At 40.2% G+C, this 16,880-nt stretch overlaps 1 protein-coding gene across 3 annotated transcripts in view; it reads left to right on the top strand.

The window, feature by feature from the left end:
* The window catches only part of FHIP1A (FHF complex subunit HOOK interacting protein 1A), a 260,100-nt gene that overhangs the window by 174,686 nt on the left and 68,534 nt on the right, over window positions 1-16,880 (top strand). For all 3 annotated transcript variants that reach the window (XM_056562809.1, XM_056562813.1, XM_056562814.1), the window contains one exon: window positions 2,606-2,692. In XM_056562809.1, the coding sequence (XP_056418784.1) occupies window positions 2,606-2,692 (87 nt within the window). The remainder of the gene's footprint in view (window positions 1-2,605; window positions 2,693-16,880) is intronic.

Below are 16,880 nucleotides of genomic sequence, written 5' to 3'. Positions count from 1 at the left end.
GGGCCAGAGCACTCCGCCCCCCTCAATGCAAGCCTATGGGAGGGGGCATGACAGCTGTCACGCCCCCTCCCTTAGGCTTGCATTGAGGGGCGGAGCGTGATGTCACACAGGGGCGGGGCCGTGACGTCACAATGCTCTGGCCCCCATGATTGCCAGTAATCAGACCCGGAGGGAACATGCTCTGGGGACTGATTATAACAGGGGTGCTGCGTGCAAGATCACAGGGGTCCCCAGCAGCGGGACCCCCGCCATCAGGCATCTTATCCCCTATCCTTTGGATAGGGGATAAGATTTCTTAGCGCCGCAGTACCCCTTTAAGAAAAGAAAGATTTTGCAACCCAGGGTCACAGTAGACCCATGGCCATACTTCATTGACACTGTGGGACGCTGTAAAAAATAATTTTTTTAACAGAATAAAGCCACCCAATTACATAAGAAAGGTATGATTAGCATGGGGACATTAACCTCTGTTATACTATGTGGACAGTTTTATAGGGTTAAAAAGAGTGACAGATGCTCTGTGGTGGTCACACTTACAAAGGCGTCTTGCTCATTTCTAATAAACCATTATACACACATATATAGAGATGCTACATATTGGAAATGGACTCTGATAACACTGGAACAGTTACCATTTTATCGATATACTAGCTGAGTACCAGGCGTTGCCTGGTTTTTCTTTCCTAATCCTTGTTGGAGGCAAAGCAACAAAGGAGGAAGCTCATATCCCATTCTCATATATTGTCCTCATATCCCGACCTGTAAACCCATCCTCATATCCCGACTTCATATCCAGACCTCATATCCCTTCCTCATATCCCGTCCTCATATCTATTCCTCAGATACCGACCTTATATCCCATCCTCATATGCAGACCTTTTATCCCGTCCTCTTATCTCGTCCTCATATCCCGTCCTCAGGTGGGGCTGAGTTTTGATGAAGATATTGTAAGACAAAAATAGAAGGGGACGTGGATTTGTGGGTGTGGGCGTGATTTGCAAGCCAGACCGATGCACAAAAAGGGTAGAAAATAAAAGGAGTGTGACTTAAAAGGTGAGCGAGTCTGTGAGAGATGGGGTGTGGCATGCATGGAGGGTGTGGCTTGCATGCCGGACTGAAGCACTCACCAGGAGATGCAGAGCAGGGCTTGTGGAGTAAGGTACCGGAAGTCCCATATACTTTCATGGGACTTGACATATAAGTAATGGGGGAGATTTATCAAAACCTGTGCAAAGGAAGAGTTGCCCAGTTGCCCATAGCAACCAATCAGATTGCTTCTTTCATTTTTAACAAGGCCTCTGCAAAATGAAAGAAGGAATCTGATTGGTTGCTATGGGCAACTGGGCAACTCTTCCTCTGCACAGGTTTTCATAAATCTCCCCCAATATGTGTACCAAGTATTATCGAAATATCTCCAGCCATTTGGAAGTTATGCTGGAACATATATTTCCCATAGATTTGCATGGGACTTTAAACAAAAACCCTGACCCTCACAATTGGGGATGAGTAAAGGTTGAATTACCTATCCTATGTTTGTACCAAGTTTCATGTTAATATCTTTAGCAGTTTGGAAGCGATACTGGAACATTCACACATAAATACACACACAGTGTGGGAGCATTATTAAAACCTGTTCAGAGGAAAAGTTGTTGAGTTGCCCATAGCAACCAATCAGATTGGTTCTTAAATTTTTCAGAGTTTTTTCAAAAAGAATGTAGAGATCTGATTGGTTGCTATGGGCAACTCAACAACTTTTCCCCCGGACAGGTTTTGATTAATCTCCCCCATTGAATTTAATATATATATATATATATATATATATATATATATATATATATATATATATATATATATATCACATAAAATGTTGCAGTAGCTTGTAATACCTTTTTTTATTGGACTAACAGAATTTGCATCACTGGACTAATACGGCTACTCAAATTTAATATATATGTGTATATATATATATATATATATATATATATATATATATATATTATTATTATTATTATTATTATTTTTTCATCAGGAGGATTTAGACAGCAGAGAAATGTCCATAAATCTGCTTTAGATGTATAAGACCACACTGCAATATTTTCCACTAGATAATTATCCTTTAAAAATTGCTTCTATTTGTAGCACATAATATTAGGATCATGATAACTCAAGGGCGGTGTGTTCTAGTCCTATAAATAAATATTGACTGTTACGAAGAATGATGTGTTCACAATATACAGACATTGCACCCAGTATGATACAAGTTGTCTAAATAACTGTAAATAACACAATAAATTACAATGATTTCCCCTAGCTTTTAGCAAGTATGCACAGCCATTCTGGTGTCATTAAGCACTGTTATGTGTCAGGAATCCTATAGCAAGACTCAATAAAATAACATACAGTAAATGCAATCATCTAATAGTTTATGGGCACCTAAAGCAAAAGACTAATTTAGAATGGGATTATGGCCACTAGCAGATATCTTTCTGGCTGTAATGGTCATATATTAAGATGTTATCTGCCCTTCCTTTTTTTTTTTTTTTTAGCAATCGGTCATACATCTGTTTTTAGCAGGCTAAAGTGACATTGTAATTTCTCTTTTTAGGTTGCTCATCCTCTGATACGGGCTCAGCTTGTAGACTATATTTACAATGGGTTCCTGTTACCAGTTTTGGCTCCTGCATTACACAAGGTCAGTTTACAAAGATTTTTTACTTTTAAAATTCTTAATACATTTTTAAAGATAATAGATATTAGTCATAATAACAGCAAGTTATAAGTGTATAACACAGCAGTTATGCCTTTAGATGATATTGACATAAATGTAAAGAGTAATATTTGCTGACATAAAGAGAGATCATATATCATTTTATAGTGGTCATATCTACTTCTGGGACCAACATCTGTCTCAAGGTTGAAGGCCTCTGACTCCTTCTAGCTTGCTTGTGGCACCTAAGGTGGTTGGGAAGCTGAAAATAGTTACGTTAGCTATGTAAAACAGTCAGTTCAGTTGTTTTCAGTAGGAATGAGCTAATCGAATCTGAAAAATCAGAATTCGTTACGAATTTCAGGAAAAATTTGATTGGCAATGAATGTGAATATCGTTGCAATTCGATCGCACAAATTGCTTCATTAAACTCCATTTAGTGCGGACCAGGCTCCAGGGCATCAAAAAGGCGGATCCACATGTGAGAACATGGAGCAAGGAACTCTGGGAAGGCGGGAATGCAAGGTGGGAAGGCAGGTAGGCAGGATGACCCTGAATCACATGCAGCCAAAGAACACACCTGCTGGTGTTGTAGACAAATACTGTTTTAAGCCTACTGGAATGAATTGTCCTCACCTCATAAGTGCATACCGCATACGTACATCTATGTGGTGTACCATTTTGTTCCTGTTAAAGTCTTAAGGGCCTGGATACTGTGAAAGGCCAGCCAAAAGTATACACCTGCTGGTGTTGTAGACAAATACTGTTTTAAGTGTACAGGAGCGCATTGTTCTCCCCTCATAAGTCCACACCACATATGGACATCTAAGTGGTGGACCATTTTGTTCCTGTTAAGGTCTCAAGGGCCTAGATACTGTGAAAAGCAAGCCAAAAGTACACACCTGCTGGTGTTGTAGACAAATAATGTTTTAAATATGAAAAAAATAGTGTAGCTCACTCAGTGGATAGATATACCTGAGGTGAACTGCTGTTACCTTCACCCAAAGGTCTATTGGAATAGGAATAAATATAGTTGAAAATCAACCAAAAATCAGTCCTCAAGGTATATAAGAAAGATGGAGATGATAGAAAATAGAGAGAGATCCAGGTAATATTAATTAAGAATATTTATTTATTCAGTAGTAAATGTGTTGTTCACTGATGATCACTGTCCCAGCAGGGCCCTTGCATGGGACATAGAACACAGTGTATAGATATTAAAATTGAATAAAATACATAAATGAAATCAATAAAAGATAAGTAAATCAAATAAGTTAGTAACTTGCATCTAAAAAGTCCCGTTGGTAGATCGTAAGATCAATGGGTAATGCTGTTCAATAGTAAAAGAAACAGTGTCTCAGTAACCAGAGAAATTCCAAAGTCTGAGTGCGATATAGCAGCAGTAGGATGAAATAAGTCTTTCTGCACAGTGGCACTCTGAGTATACAGTAGCGGTCTTTGCATATAATGTATCAAATGTATCAAATGTAGCAGATTGTATCACAAAGTCCGGTGCACAGCACCGCTCACCACTCCTGGGATCGCTGTTAGGACTAAGTCGGCGGGATGGCACGGAGGTGTCAGGCCTCCGGCAGTGACCGATCTCTGTCTCCTGCAATTGGTAGCATTGTGGGTGAAGCTGCAAAGAACCTCCTTCAGAGTTCCGTGGCTGTATTTCTTTAGAGATCCGTGGCTGGCACGGATGGCACGGATGGCACCAGCCCAGTAGGTATGCCGTGGGTCCTCGATGATATAGGGAGACAGCAGGATCGTAGCGGTATGGTTGTAGCAGCGGTGGGAGTGGGTGTTGGCGTGCCTCGTGTGAATTGGGCGCTTAAGCGCGCATGGAGCAGCAAAAATAGTAACAGTGGTCCCGAAGCTAGGGACTTCCAGCAGCTGCAAATAAAGTTCTGTATTTCGCTGGATTTTTGAGAAATTCAGATAAGTCATAATTATATCACACTCAGAGTTTGGAATTTCTCTGGTTACTGAGAGACACTGTTTCTTTTACTATTGAACAGCATTACCCACTGATCTTACGATCTACCAATGGGACTTTTTAGATGCAAGTTACTAACTTATTTGATTTACTTATTTTTTATTGATTTAATTTATGTATTTTATTCCATTTTAATATCTATACACCACGTTCTATGTCCCATGCAAGGGCCCTGCTGGGACAGTGATCATCAGTGAACAACACAATTACTACTGAATAAATAAATATTCTTAATTAATATTACCTGGATCTCTCTCTATTTTCTATCATCTCCATCTTTCTTATATACCTTGAGGACTGATTTTTGGTTGATTTTCAACTATATTTATTTCAAATACTGTTTTAAGCGTACTAGAGCACATTGTACTCCCCTCATATACGCACTAAGTATGTAAGGCAGAGAGGTGCCAGGACATGCACAGAAGAGTGGCAGGGGCCTAAACTCATCAGGCACAGGCAGAGGTCGCAGCAGACTAGGGGCGAGTGGCAGCAGGAGTCGCAACAAGAGGCCTGAGCTCATTCTGCCATTATATGGTCTCCTCATGCTTCCACCACCTCCAGGCTGTGTTATTCAGCCACTATATGGTCTCGTCATGCTGCCGCCAACTCCAGGCTGTGTCATTCAGCCACTGTATGGTCTCCTCATGCTGCAGCCACCTCCAGGCTGTCATTCAACCACTATATGGTCTCCTCATGCTGTCGCCAACTCCAGGCTGTCATTCAGCCACTATATCGTCTCCTCTTGCTGCCACCAACTCCAGACTATGTCATTCAGCCACTGTATGGTCTCCTCATGCTGCTGCCAACTCCAGGCTGTGTCATTCAGCCACTATATGGTCTACTCTTGCTGCCGGCAACTTCAGGCTGTGTCATTCAGCCACTATATGGCCTCCTCTTGCTGCCGCCAACTCCAGGCTGTGCTATTCAGCCACTATATGGTCTACTCATGCTTCCGCCACCTCCAGGCTGTGTCATTCAGCCACTAAATGGTCTCCTCTTGCTGCTGCCAACTCCAGGCTGTGTCATTCAGCAACTATATGGTCTCCACATGCTTCCTTCACCTCCAGGCTGTGTCACTGTACCGCCATGTGGTCTCCTCATGCTGCTGGCACATTAAATAAAACTTTTTAGGTTCATGTATTTGAAATCTTCAATTCAAATGATCTCGTCAGGCTGTTTCCACCTCCAGGCTGGGTCATTCGGCCACCATGTGGTCTCCTCATGCTGCCGCCACCTCCATCTTGTGTCAATCAGGCACTATATGGTCTCCTCATGCTGCCGCCACCTCCATGCTGTGTCATTCAGTCACTATATGGTCTCCTCATACTGATGCCACCTCCAGGCTCTGTCATTGTGCCACTCTGTAACAGTGATTCTAATAGCGATGCCTCTAATCTGCATGTCATACTGAATAACAGTATTATTTAACTAACCAAGCACACACCCTATGCTTGTTACACCAAGGCAAAGTGTTCTACATCCCTATTGAGGCTCTCTGTAGGCCAGAAATAGCTGTTTTTAACAGAGATTTGCCGCAAATAAATTCGGACTGAACCGAATTTTTTCGGAAAATTCAGCAAATCAGCCAAATCTAATTTTTCAAAAATTCGCTCATCTCTAGTTTTCAGCTTCCTGACCATCTCTGGGGGCTCAAATCAGAGCGAAGTGAGATCTGGAGAGGTATAGCTTACATTTATGATATATTTATGGTATATCCTATTGATATGTCATAGATGTCCAGATGAAAATACATTTTAGCGATAAATCAAACATATCAACTTCAGATTCTAGAATAGTAATCAGGTAGGTTTTTACTCTTCAGATGATTCCAGGAATTGGTGAAACTGAATCGCTCATATGGAGCTGTAAAACCTGGTCAATCCTGTAAAACTGTTGGTTTTGAACTGATAACAGATACCTTTCTTTAAATGGATCTGTCTTGTTCTTGTCGTTTTCCTGGCGGACCACCCTAGCTGGTCTACCACCCTGCCAGCTAGTCCAGGCTTCCTGTTCTGTGGTTGCAGATCCAGGTTTGCCCCAAAGGGCTGCATGCATGCACTGGCTGCAATTTAAAGGGCCAGTGCACATGACTCTAATACGTCCTCCTACCTATTTAGGGCTGGTCTATTGCTCAACTATGCCTGAGCAATAGTTTGTTTTGCCATAGCGAAGTTGTGTGTTGTTCTTGATCTGCTACCTGTGTCTGACCTGTGCCTATTTTACTGACATTGCTTCTGCCTGACACTTTGTGTACTGTAATGTATAACCAGGACTGCAAACTTTGAACCTTTGCTGCCTGCCATAACTCTTCTGCCTCACTTAGGGCAATCTCATGGCTCTGTGTGGGCTTCCTTCATCTCCTTTAACACTGACACAGATGTAAATGTTTTTGAACACAAGATAATGGAGAGATTAGAAAGTTTAAACACTGATATGAACTGTAATCCACATGGAGCTTTTCTTAAATGACAGAAAGTGAAGTACCTTTGTTCTCTTCGAGACTCCAGAAGTGTGATCAAGCAATTCATTTAGTGACTATTAAGCGCTCAAGTATGATGCAGAAAGAATTGACCTTGTCAGCAGCAATAATGCTAATACCATGGCTCAGAGGAACGTTTTGCCTGATGTTGTTAATCCATTGACTCTTTGTGAAATTCAGATTTTGTGATTTTTTTGTCACTTCCGATCAGCAGGGTGAGAAAGCTTTTTTTTTTTTTTTTTTTTTCAAACTGATCAGAATTGCTAATGTTTTTTGTGATGTTCAGTGATAAAAAAAAAATAAGTGCTGTACTGGGTTTTTAGGGTTCCAGCTAAAATAATCTTACAGTCAATAGAACAAATGGGTAGCAGTGGCATGCTACTTCAATTTTTGGATATTTTCTGATACCTAACACTCCATCCATTGAAATAAATGGAACTGTAATAGACATGTACATTACGATTATATTACATTTCTTGGACCATCTGTTGATTAAGTTACATATCCTGAAAAAACTACAATGAGAAACCAGAGAATAATCCATCTCATGGACCCTCAGTAACCCCATGTTTAGACGTGTTCTCATTGATATATCATATTTAAAAAAATCTTGCATTGTTCTGATGCTTTTTATTTTTCCTTCTGTAAATGCATAAATACATGAACAACTTGGCATTTACATTCTCCCTAGGGGTGTTTCTTTAAATTTAGGTATTATCCAATTGTTGTTGTTTTTTTCAGACTTTGTTGGCACACACTGTTCTGACTCAGGATTGATAATGCCCAGTTGACTATTTATGCTCATTATGGTGGTATAACATTTTGAAAATGATGTTAATGCTTTAACAAGTAAAATCTTCTTTCCTTTGTCTCATAATTAATTGATCTCTTTCATTTCACATGTCATTTTGCTTGTTTGCTGCTCTCTCAACTAAAAAAAAAAGGTTAATTATATAAATTCTCATTATTTTAGTAATAAAAATGAAAAAAAAAAAAAAAAACACAACACTAGCCTGTCACACCACTCCCCGGCAGCTCCTCTGCTTCCTCCAGATGTGCTTGTGCTTCTACTGTGTCAATGCAGGAGGCATGGGACAGAGATGCTGCCTGCACCAGAAGTTCTGGCAGCATCTGATCTGTGGCACAGTCCAACTGTGTGTGCATCTTAAAGACACCTGCACAGTTAAAAGCTGCACTTGACCATGATCATTATTCCTCTGTGTAAGATGTTTGCTGTCATTTTCCTCTGTGATGCCTGCTTCTTCATCAGAAATGTTTTTAAGTCTTGTCTCATAACTAGTGGCCATAGACAATAATTAAAATAGAGAAAAGCCAGGTCAGGAAGATTACCAAGCAAGAAGATGTTATGAAAAATAGCTTCCATTCTAGGGCTAAAAGGTGTGGAGCTATTAGGTGTAGCACAGGTAGTAAATGTAATGTAAATATGAAATGTAGATCTAAAAAACCCCAATATTTTTTTTTTTTTATAAATTGTAGACATGATAAAATAGTGAATGTCGGTACACATGAGATATTGAATAGGGGTTTTTATGCCTTCATAATGTGTTTGAGATCACCAGTTGTTTTGTGCAGAAGTAGGATTGGTATACAGTTCCGTTCAGTTCTATTCAACTACTGTTCTAATCCACATTATGGCAAGAACTACTTTGCTAAGTAAAGAGAATCGACAGTCTATCATTTCTGTAAGACAAGAACTTTAAAGGTGTCTTCAGGTACAGTTATGAAAACTGTCAATCGCTACGATAAAAGTGACTCTCCAGAAAAGGAAGACCAAGAATTACTTCTTCTGCAGAGGATAATAAGTATATATCTCCAGCCTCAGAAACCACAAATTACCAGCACCTCAGATTAGAGCCCACATAAATGCTTCACAGAGAACAAGTACCAGACACATCTTAACATCAACAGAAGAGACTGTGAGAATCATGCGTAAAATGCTGAAAAGAAGCCTCTACTGAGGAGCGACAACAAGAAGAGAATTGCTTAAAGGATATCCAAAGTATAGGGGATAAGATGTCTGATCGCGGGGGTCTGGCCTCTTGAACATAATGTTTAGAACGCCGGGTGCTGCACAGAGATCACGAGGGTCCCAGAGGCCGGACACCCGGGATCAGACATCTTATCCCCTATCCTTTGGATATGAGAGTATGTACAAAGCTGCCATCAAAGCAAAAGAGGGCTTATTCTGGTTTAACACATATTTGTTTACTAGTTAGTTCAATATGTGTCCCTTTACAGTTTTCATGTCTTCAGTATAATTCTAAACTATAGAAAAAAAGAAAATGAAAAACAGTGAAATGAAAAGCATGTCCAAATATTTGACTTGTACTGTACAAATATATATATATATATATATATATATATATATATATGTGGTAGCCCTTGGGGGGTGTATGGTAGTTGGGGTGTTGTTTCGGTAGATGAGGGGTTAAGGTTAACCCTATAGTTCGTGACGCCAGGCTGAGGGCTAATATGCTGAGGTAATTCTCTGGCCTATCGCCTCCCTTCCCAGTAACGATTGGTGCATGCATAAAATGAGTGAAGGTCCACAAGGTAGTTGAACTTGAACAGGGATAACTTTACTTAAATACTTGCAGTACATCCAATGAACAGTAACAGTGTCAGGAATACAGTCTCTATATAGTTCAATGACTGACAGTTGTTGCAGACTTTGACTTCTGATATAGTCTGAGAATTTAAGGTAATTTGCGAAGATCCGTCTGGATTTAGGGGATAGATAAGGTCCGGTGATTTGGCAGAGTGCTTAGGTATTGATACACTCACAATTCTGAATGGATCAGCCGTTGCCGCAAGGCTCGGGCCTAACTCACTGCGGAAGACAGCTGCGCAGATCCTGCTCGTTTGACAGTCCAGGAACAAGAGAGATGTTGCTTGCTTGGCTGCACAGGAACAAGAGCGAGAGCAATGGCCGCCGCTCCTTTATATGGGAAGGGCAGGGCCGCTTTTACTGGTCCAAGCAACTGTTACTCACCGTCACAGGGAGTGATGGGTGAAATACGTCACAGGGCCCTCCAAAGGTCCTTAAGCATAAAAACCATAGAGTTTACCTGACCACGTGACCCGCAGGTCCTGCTACACTCTGTACAGGTAATTAACCATTTATATACATTTGTACAATCCTATATATATATATATATAAATCCTAAATAATTACTAGATAACTAATACCTAGATGAGAGGTGACTAGGGGTGGACTGGACAATAAGGACCCCCACGTCCTAGGGACTCTGGCTATGGGGACCTATACACACAGGTACCAGATAGGATGCGGTACCGGGACACCACACACATATATATATATATATATATATATATATATATATATATATATATGTATATACAGTACACACATTTAAAAAACCACAGTAAATTTAATTTCTGACCCCATACTGGGACCAATTCAGAGAGAGAATTGCTTTCTTATGTTGCCTTTGAGGAAGTGCTCGAACTTAAAAATAAAAAAAAATATTTTTAAAAGCAAAATAAAGAACAGTAGAATAAATATTTAATAACTAACTGCAAAAACAATCACAACATATTTAATTACCAAATTGACTCTTCAGAATTAGTTAATAATTAATTTCACAAGAAACCCCCTTAAGTTCATTGGTGCAGTGTACAGAATGTTATGTCACTCTGCTCACCACTAAAATTCTTTGGTCAGTGGGCATAAATTGCTATGCCAGTCACTTTACTAGTCCCAGAGGTAAGCAGATTGGTGGATACTGAGCTACTGCTCTGATAGACTGTAAAGCTTGTAGTCCTGAAATACACCTCTGTGGTGTCATTAGTATTTTACTAGCCTCATTTCCGGGACAGTATGTGATGCTTGAACACAATAAATATTGTGCTTGTTAGGCAGGAATTGCATTGGTATAATAAAGGGCATATTATTAAAACTCTTTATGAAGCTGGCATTGTTTGACAATAAAGACTCGCATTCCTGGCTATGCTTGTTCAGTACTTTATAGACCTAGATTGTTGCTTTTTTGTAATGTACAGTAAACAGGTGTAAGTTTTGCATATTTGCATATATTTGCTATCTATTGAATTCCTTTTTCTCTCTTTTTTTATTTTAATTTCTTAAAGAATTACTGGGATTTAAAAAATCTTGTCATGTTGTCCAGACATGCCAAAGGTTAATATTGCATCGGGTCAAAGTCCTGAGACCAACCACAATCTTAAGGTTTAATTTACTGAAGTGGACAACATGTCATAAGTTTTTACTCTATAAACCACTTGGCCAGATTCACATGTAACTAGTGTGCCATATTGTTTATAATGTGTTTCATATATGAAAAATGGGCAGCCAATAACTGCAACACAAAACTACAGCAATTTGTGGTATAACGCTTAACACCACAGCATGTTTGCCTATCCAAAATGAATGATTGAGGATTATATAAAAAGGTTTGCTAATTTTATTTTCTAACAACATCTCTACATCTCTCTATAGGCACTGGAGGGGATATTCAAAGAATTTAGCGCCACTTTTTTTTTTGCTTTAGCTGTGCCACATTTGCTTAAACTATTAGTGCCACATATTCAGATAAATAGCGCCTGATTTAGCGCCCTGTTAGCCAATTTTTTTAAAAGGGGTGTTGTTAGAATATGGTTAGGATTTTTGTGCAATTAGCACCCTATTTTTAAAGGTTCAGCACCACTTTCTGGTTCTCAAAGTGTTGCAGCTAATACCAAGAATACCTGGTGGTAAATGATTTGCTATTTGTGCCCCAAACTTTCAAAAGACCTACACACTTCTGAAAATGAGGTGCAGTTAACATTCTTTAACCCCTTAAGGACCGGGGTTTTTTCCATTTTTGCATTTTCGTTTTTTGCTCCTTGCCTTTAAAAAATCATAACTCTTTAAATTTTGCACCTAAAAATCCATATGATTGCTTATTTTTTGTGCCACCAATTCTACTTTGTAATGACGTCAGTCATTTTGCCCAAAAATCTATGGTGAAAAGGAAAAAAAATCATTGTGCGACAAAATTTAAAAAAAAAACGCAGTTTTGTAACTTTTGGGGGCTTCTGTATCTACGTAGTAAATTTTTCGGTAAAAATGACACCTTATCTTTATTTTATAGGTCCATACGATTAAAATGATACCCTACTTATATAGGTTTGATTTTGTCGTACTTCTGGAAAAATCATAACTACATGCAGGAAAATCAATACGTTTAAAATTGTCATCTTCTGACCCCTATAACTTTTTTATTTTTCCGTGTATGGGGCGGTATGAGGGCTCATTTTTTGTGCCGTGATCTGAAGTTTTTAACGGTACCATGTTTGCATTGATAGGAATTATTGATATAAAAAGTGACCAAAAATGCACTATTTTGGACTTTGGAATTTTTTTGCGCGCACGCCATTGACCGAGCGGTTTAATTAATGATATATTTTTATAATTCGGACATATCCAAACGCGGTGATACCATATATATTTATTTTTATTTACACAGTTTTATTTTTTATGGGAAAAGGGGGGTGATTCAAACTTTTAATAGGGAAGGGGTTAAATGATATTCATTCACTTTTGTTTTCCACTTTTTTTTGCAGTGTTATAGGTCCCATAGGGACCTATAACACTGCACACACTGATCTTTATCATTGATCACTGGTTTCTCATAGGAAACCAGTGATCGATGATTCTGCCGCATGACTGCTCATGCCTTGATCTCAGGCACTGAGCAGTCATTCGGCGATCGGACAGCGAGGAGGCAGGTAGGGGCCCTCCCGCTGTCCTGTAAGCTGTTCGGGATGCCGCGATTTCGCCGCGGCTATCCCGAACAGCCCACTGAGTTAACCAGCAGATTTCACTTTCGCTTTTAGCCGCGCGGCTCAGCTCTGAGCGCGCGGCTAAAGGGTTAAAAGCGCGCGGCGCCGCAATCGGCGCTGCGCGCTATTAGTGGCGGGTCCCGGCTTCACTATGACGCCGGGCCCCCCGTGATATGATACCGTGTAAGCCCGCGTTATATCACCGGAGCAGGACCAAGGACGTAGCTGTACGTCCTTGGTCCTTAAGGGGTTAAAGGAGTAGTCCAGTGGTGACTCAGTGGTTTACAACTTATCCCCTATCTTAAGGATAGGGGATAAGTTGCAGATCGCGGGGGGTCCGACCCCTGGGGCCCCCCGCGATCTCCTGTACGGAGCCCCGACAGCCCGCGGGAAGGGGGCGTGTTGACCTCCGCACGAAGCGGCGGCCGACACGCCCCCTCAATACAACTCTATGGCAGAGCCGAAGCGCTGCCTTCGGCAATCTCCGGCTCTGCCATTGAGATGTATTGAGGGGGCGTGTCGGCCGCCGCCTCGTGCGGGGGTCGACACCCGCTATCTCGGCGGAGAGCCGGGGCCCCGTACAGAGAGATCGCAGGGGGCCCCAGCGGTCGGACCCCCCGCGATCTCAAACTTATCCCCTATCCTTAGGATAGGGGATACGTTTTTCACCACTGGACTACCCCTTTAAGCAGCTAACATATTCCCTTCAACGGACATAGAGAAGGGAGAACACAGTTAGTCAAGTCATATCATTCTCTAGTCAAGCATGTGTTAATAATAAGCCCTGTAAATGAGATTAATCTTGAGATAATAGACTATTTATTACAGCTTATTTTACCTGAACAGAGGTTTTTAACCTAAGGATATGCTTTTGATTGAAACGCTTTTAAGTTTAGTTTTCTATTAAAAACTAGAAGAACTTTTCTTTTCTTTTTGCGGTAGGACTTAGTAATAGCTGCACTGCTAGGAGAATGTCAGCTGCTGAGAAAACACAGCACGTTTTGTTGTCTTGTACCATGCTGAGTTTCTATAAATCACTGAGCAGTGGAGCGAGGGACAGGTATATGTGCCATGCCCTTCCAAGCACTGTTTCCTCAGTCTCCAGTCTTGAGCAGCAGGAGGGGATACCTAATATTTAAGGAGAATTTGTCATAAATAAATTACCTTTTTATACTAAACATATTTTTAAGAATGTTGGTGAGATTTTTCGCTAATTGACCATGACATTTCATATTTCCATATATTACAAAAAATCCTAAAATTATGAAGTTTTCACTAAGTCCACAGAGCCTCATAATATACTCATATCCTGTTAAGAGATGAGTGAATTTTTGAAAAATTTGATTCGGTCGATTCGATCAGAATAAATTCTCGGCAAATTTTTATTAGTAATGTATTTTAATAATGTGTTTAATAAAGTGTGTGTGTGTTTCACTTCTTTTCTCTATTTTTTTACATTTTTTTTAGTTAGTACTACTATTCCCAGCATGGAATAGGTGATGGGATTAGTAGTACCTGTGCTATTAGACAGATCGCCCCAGGAGTCATCCCTGACACCCGCTGTGATCTGTCCTCAACTGCAGGTACTACTGCTCCCAACATAGAGCACACTCTGCTCCATGCTGGGAGCTGTACTACCTGTATTAATAGACAGATCGCAGCCGGTGTCACTTTTGACACCCGATGCGATCTTCCTGTATAATGTATAGATGCGGGCGGGCGCTCTTCTCTGGTCCCACTGTAATATGAGTATATGCCGTATATATATATATATATATACATATACAGTGTGGATCAAAAGTTTGGGCACCCCAGGTAAAAAATTTTATTAATGTGCATAAAGAAGCCAAGGAAAGAAGGAATAAATCTCCAAAAGGCATCAAATTACAGATTAGACATTCTTATAATATGTCAACAAAAGTTAGATTTTATTTCCATCATTTACACTTTCAAAATAACAGAAAAAAAATGGCATCTGCAAAAGTTTGGGCACCCTGCAAAGATTATAGCATGCACTGCCCCCTTTGCAAAGCTGAGACCTGACAGTGTCATGGATTATTCTCAATCATCATCTGGGAAGACCAGGTGATGCCAATCTCAAAGGTTTAAATGCCCAGACTCATCTGACCTTATCCCAACAATCAGCACCATGGGTTCTTCTAAGCAGTTGTCTATAAATCTGAAACTGAAAATAGTTGACGCTCACAAATCTTGAGAAGGCTATAAGAAGATAGCAAAACGTTTTCAGATGTCAATATCCTCTGTTCAGAATGTAATTAAGAAATGGCAGTCATCAGGAACAGTGGAAGTTAAAGCAAGATCTGGAAGACCTAGAAAAATATCAGACAGAACAGCTTGCAGGATTGTGAGAAAAACAATTCAAACCCCATTCTAATCTGTAATTTGATGCCTTTTGGAGATTTTTTCCATCTTTCCTTGGCTTCTTTATGCACATTTATACAAATTATTACCTGGGGTGCCCAAACTTTTGATCCCCACTGTATATATATTATTATTCATATTTCCCAGAGAGCTGTGATTGGTTCCAGCAGCTGGCCGGTTCTATTCACATCACTGGCCGGCCGGAGCATAGTGCAGAGATGCGAGGGCAGGAGAAAGACGCTCCATCTCTGCAATAGAAAGGACAATCGCATCGGGTGTCAGGATGACACCTGGGGCGATCTGTCTATTACTACAGGTACTACAGCGCCCATCATTGAACTGTCTGTTCCATGCTGGGTGTAGTAGTACTAACATAAAATGTAAAAAGAGAGAAAAAAAGTGAAACACACACACTTTATTAAACACAATATTAAAATACATTACTAATAAAAAAAAATTTAAAAAAATGTATTATAAAAAAATATATTATTTCTACATTTAAATGGCCCCTTTCTACATTTTTATGAAATGGTTTTTGGGGGGCATGTTGCGTTTAGGAAGCCCCCATGATGCCAGAACAATATTTTGGAAACTACAACCCTTAAGGAAAGTAAGAAGGGGTAAAGTGAGCCTTAACACCCCACAAGTGATTGACAAACTTTTGTTAAAATGGGATGTAAAAAAAAAATAATTATAATTTTTCAATAAAATGCTGGTGTTACCCTAAATTTTTCATTTTCACAAGGGGCAATAGTAGAAATAGCCTCCAAAAATGTGTAACCCCATTTCTTCTGAGTATGGAAATACCTCATATGTGGATATAAAGTGCTCTGCGGGCGAATTACAACACTCAGAAGAGAAGGAGCGCCATTGGGCTTTTGGAGAGAGAATTTGGTTGGAATGGAAGTCAGGGGCCATGTGCGTTTACAAAGCCCTTCGTGGTGCCTGAATAGTGGACGCCCCCCCCCCCCCCACACACATGTGACCCCATTTTGGAAACTACACCAATCACGGAATAAGGGTAATAAGGGGTGCAGTGAGCATTTACACCCCACTGGCATTTGACAGAACTTTGGAACAGTGGTCTGTGCAAATGAAAATTTTTATTTTTAAATTTTTATGGACGACTGTTCAAAAAAACTGTCAGACACCTGTGGGGTGTTAAGGCTCACTGCACCCCTTATTACATTCCATGAGACGTGTAGTTTGCAAAATGGGGTCACATGGGTGGGTGTTTTTTTTGTTTGCATTCATGTCAGAACTGCTGTAATTATCAGCCACCTCTGTGCAAATCACCAATTTAGACCTCAAATGTACACGGCGCTCTCACTCCTGAGCCATGTTGTGCGTCCGCAGAGCATTTTACGTCCACATATGAGGTATTTCTGTACTTGGAAGAGATTGTGTTACACATTTTTCGGGGTCTTTTTCTATTTTTACCTCTTGTGAAAATGACAAGTATAGGGCAACAACAGAATGTTAGTGTAAAT

Source organism: Hyla sarda, chromosome 1 (assembly GCF_029499605.1).
Source record: "Hyla sarda isolate aHylSar1 chromosome 1, aHylSar1.hap1, whole genome shotgun sequence".
Taxonomy (NCBI): domain Eukaryota; kingdom Metazoa; phylum Chordata; class Amphibia; order Anura; family Hylidae; genus Hyla; species Hyla sarda.
This window is presented reverse-complemented; position numbering and strand designations above follow the sequence as displayed.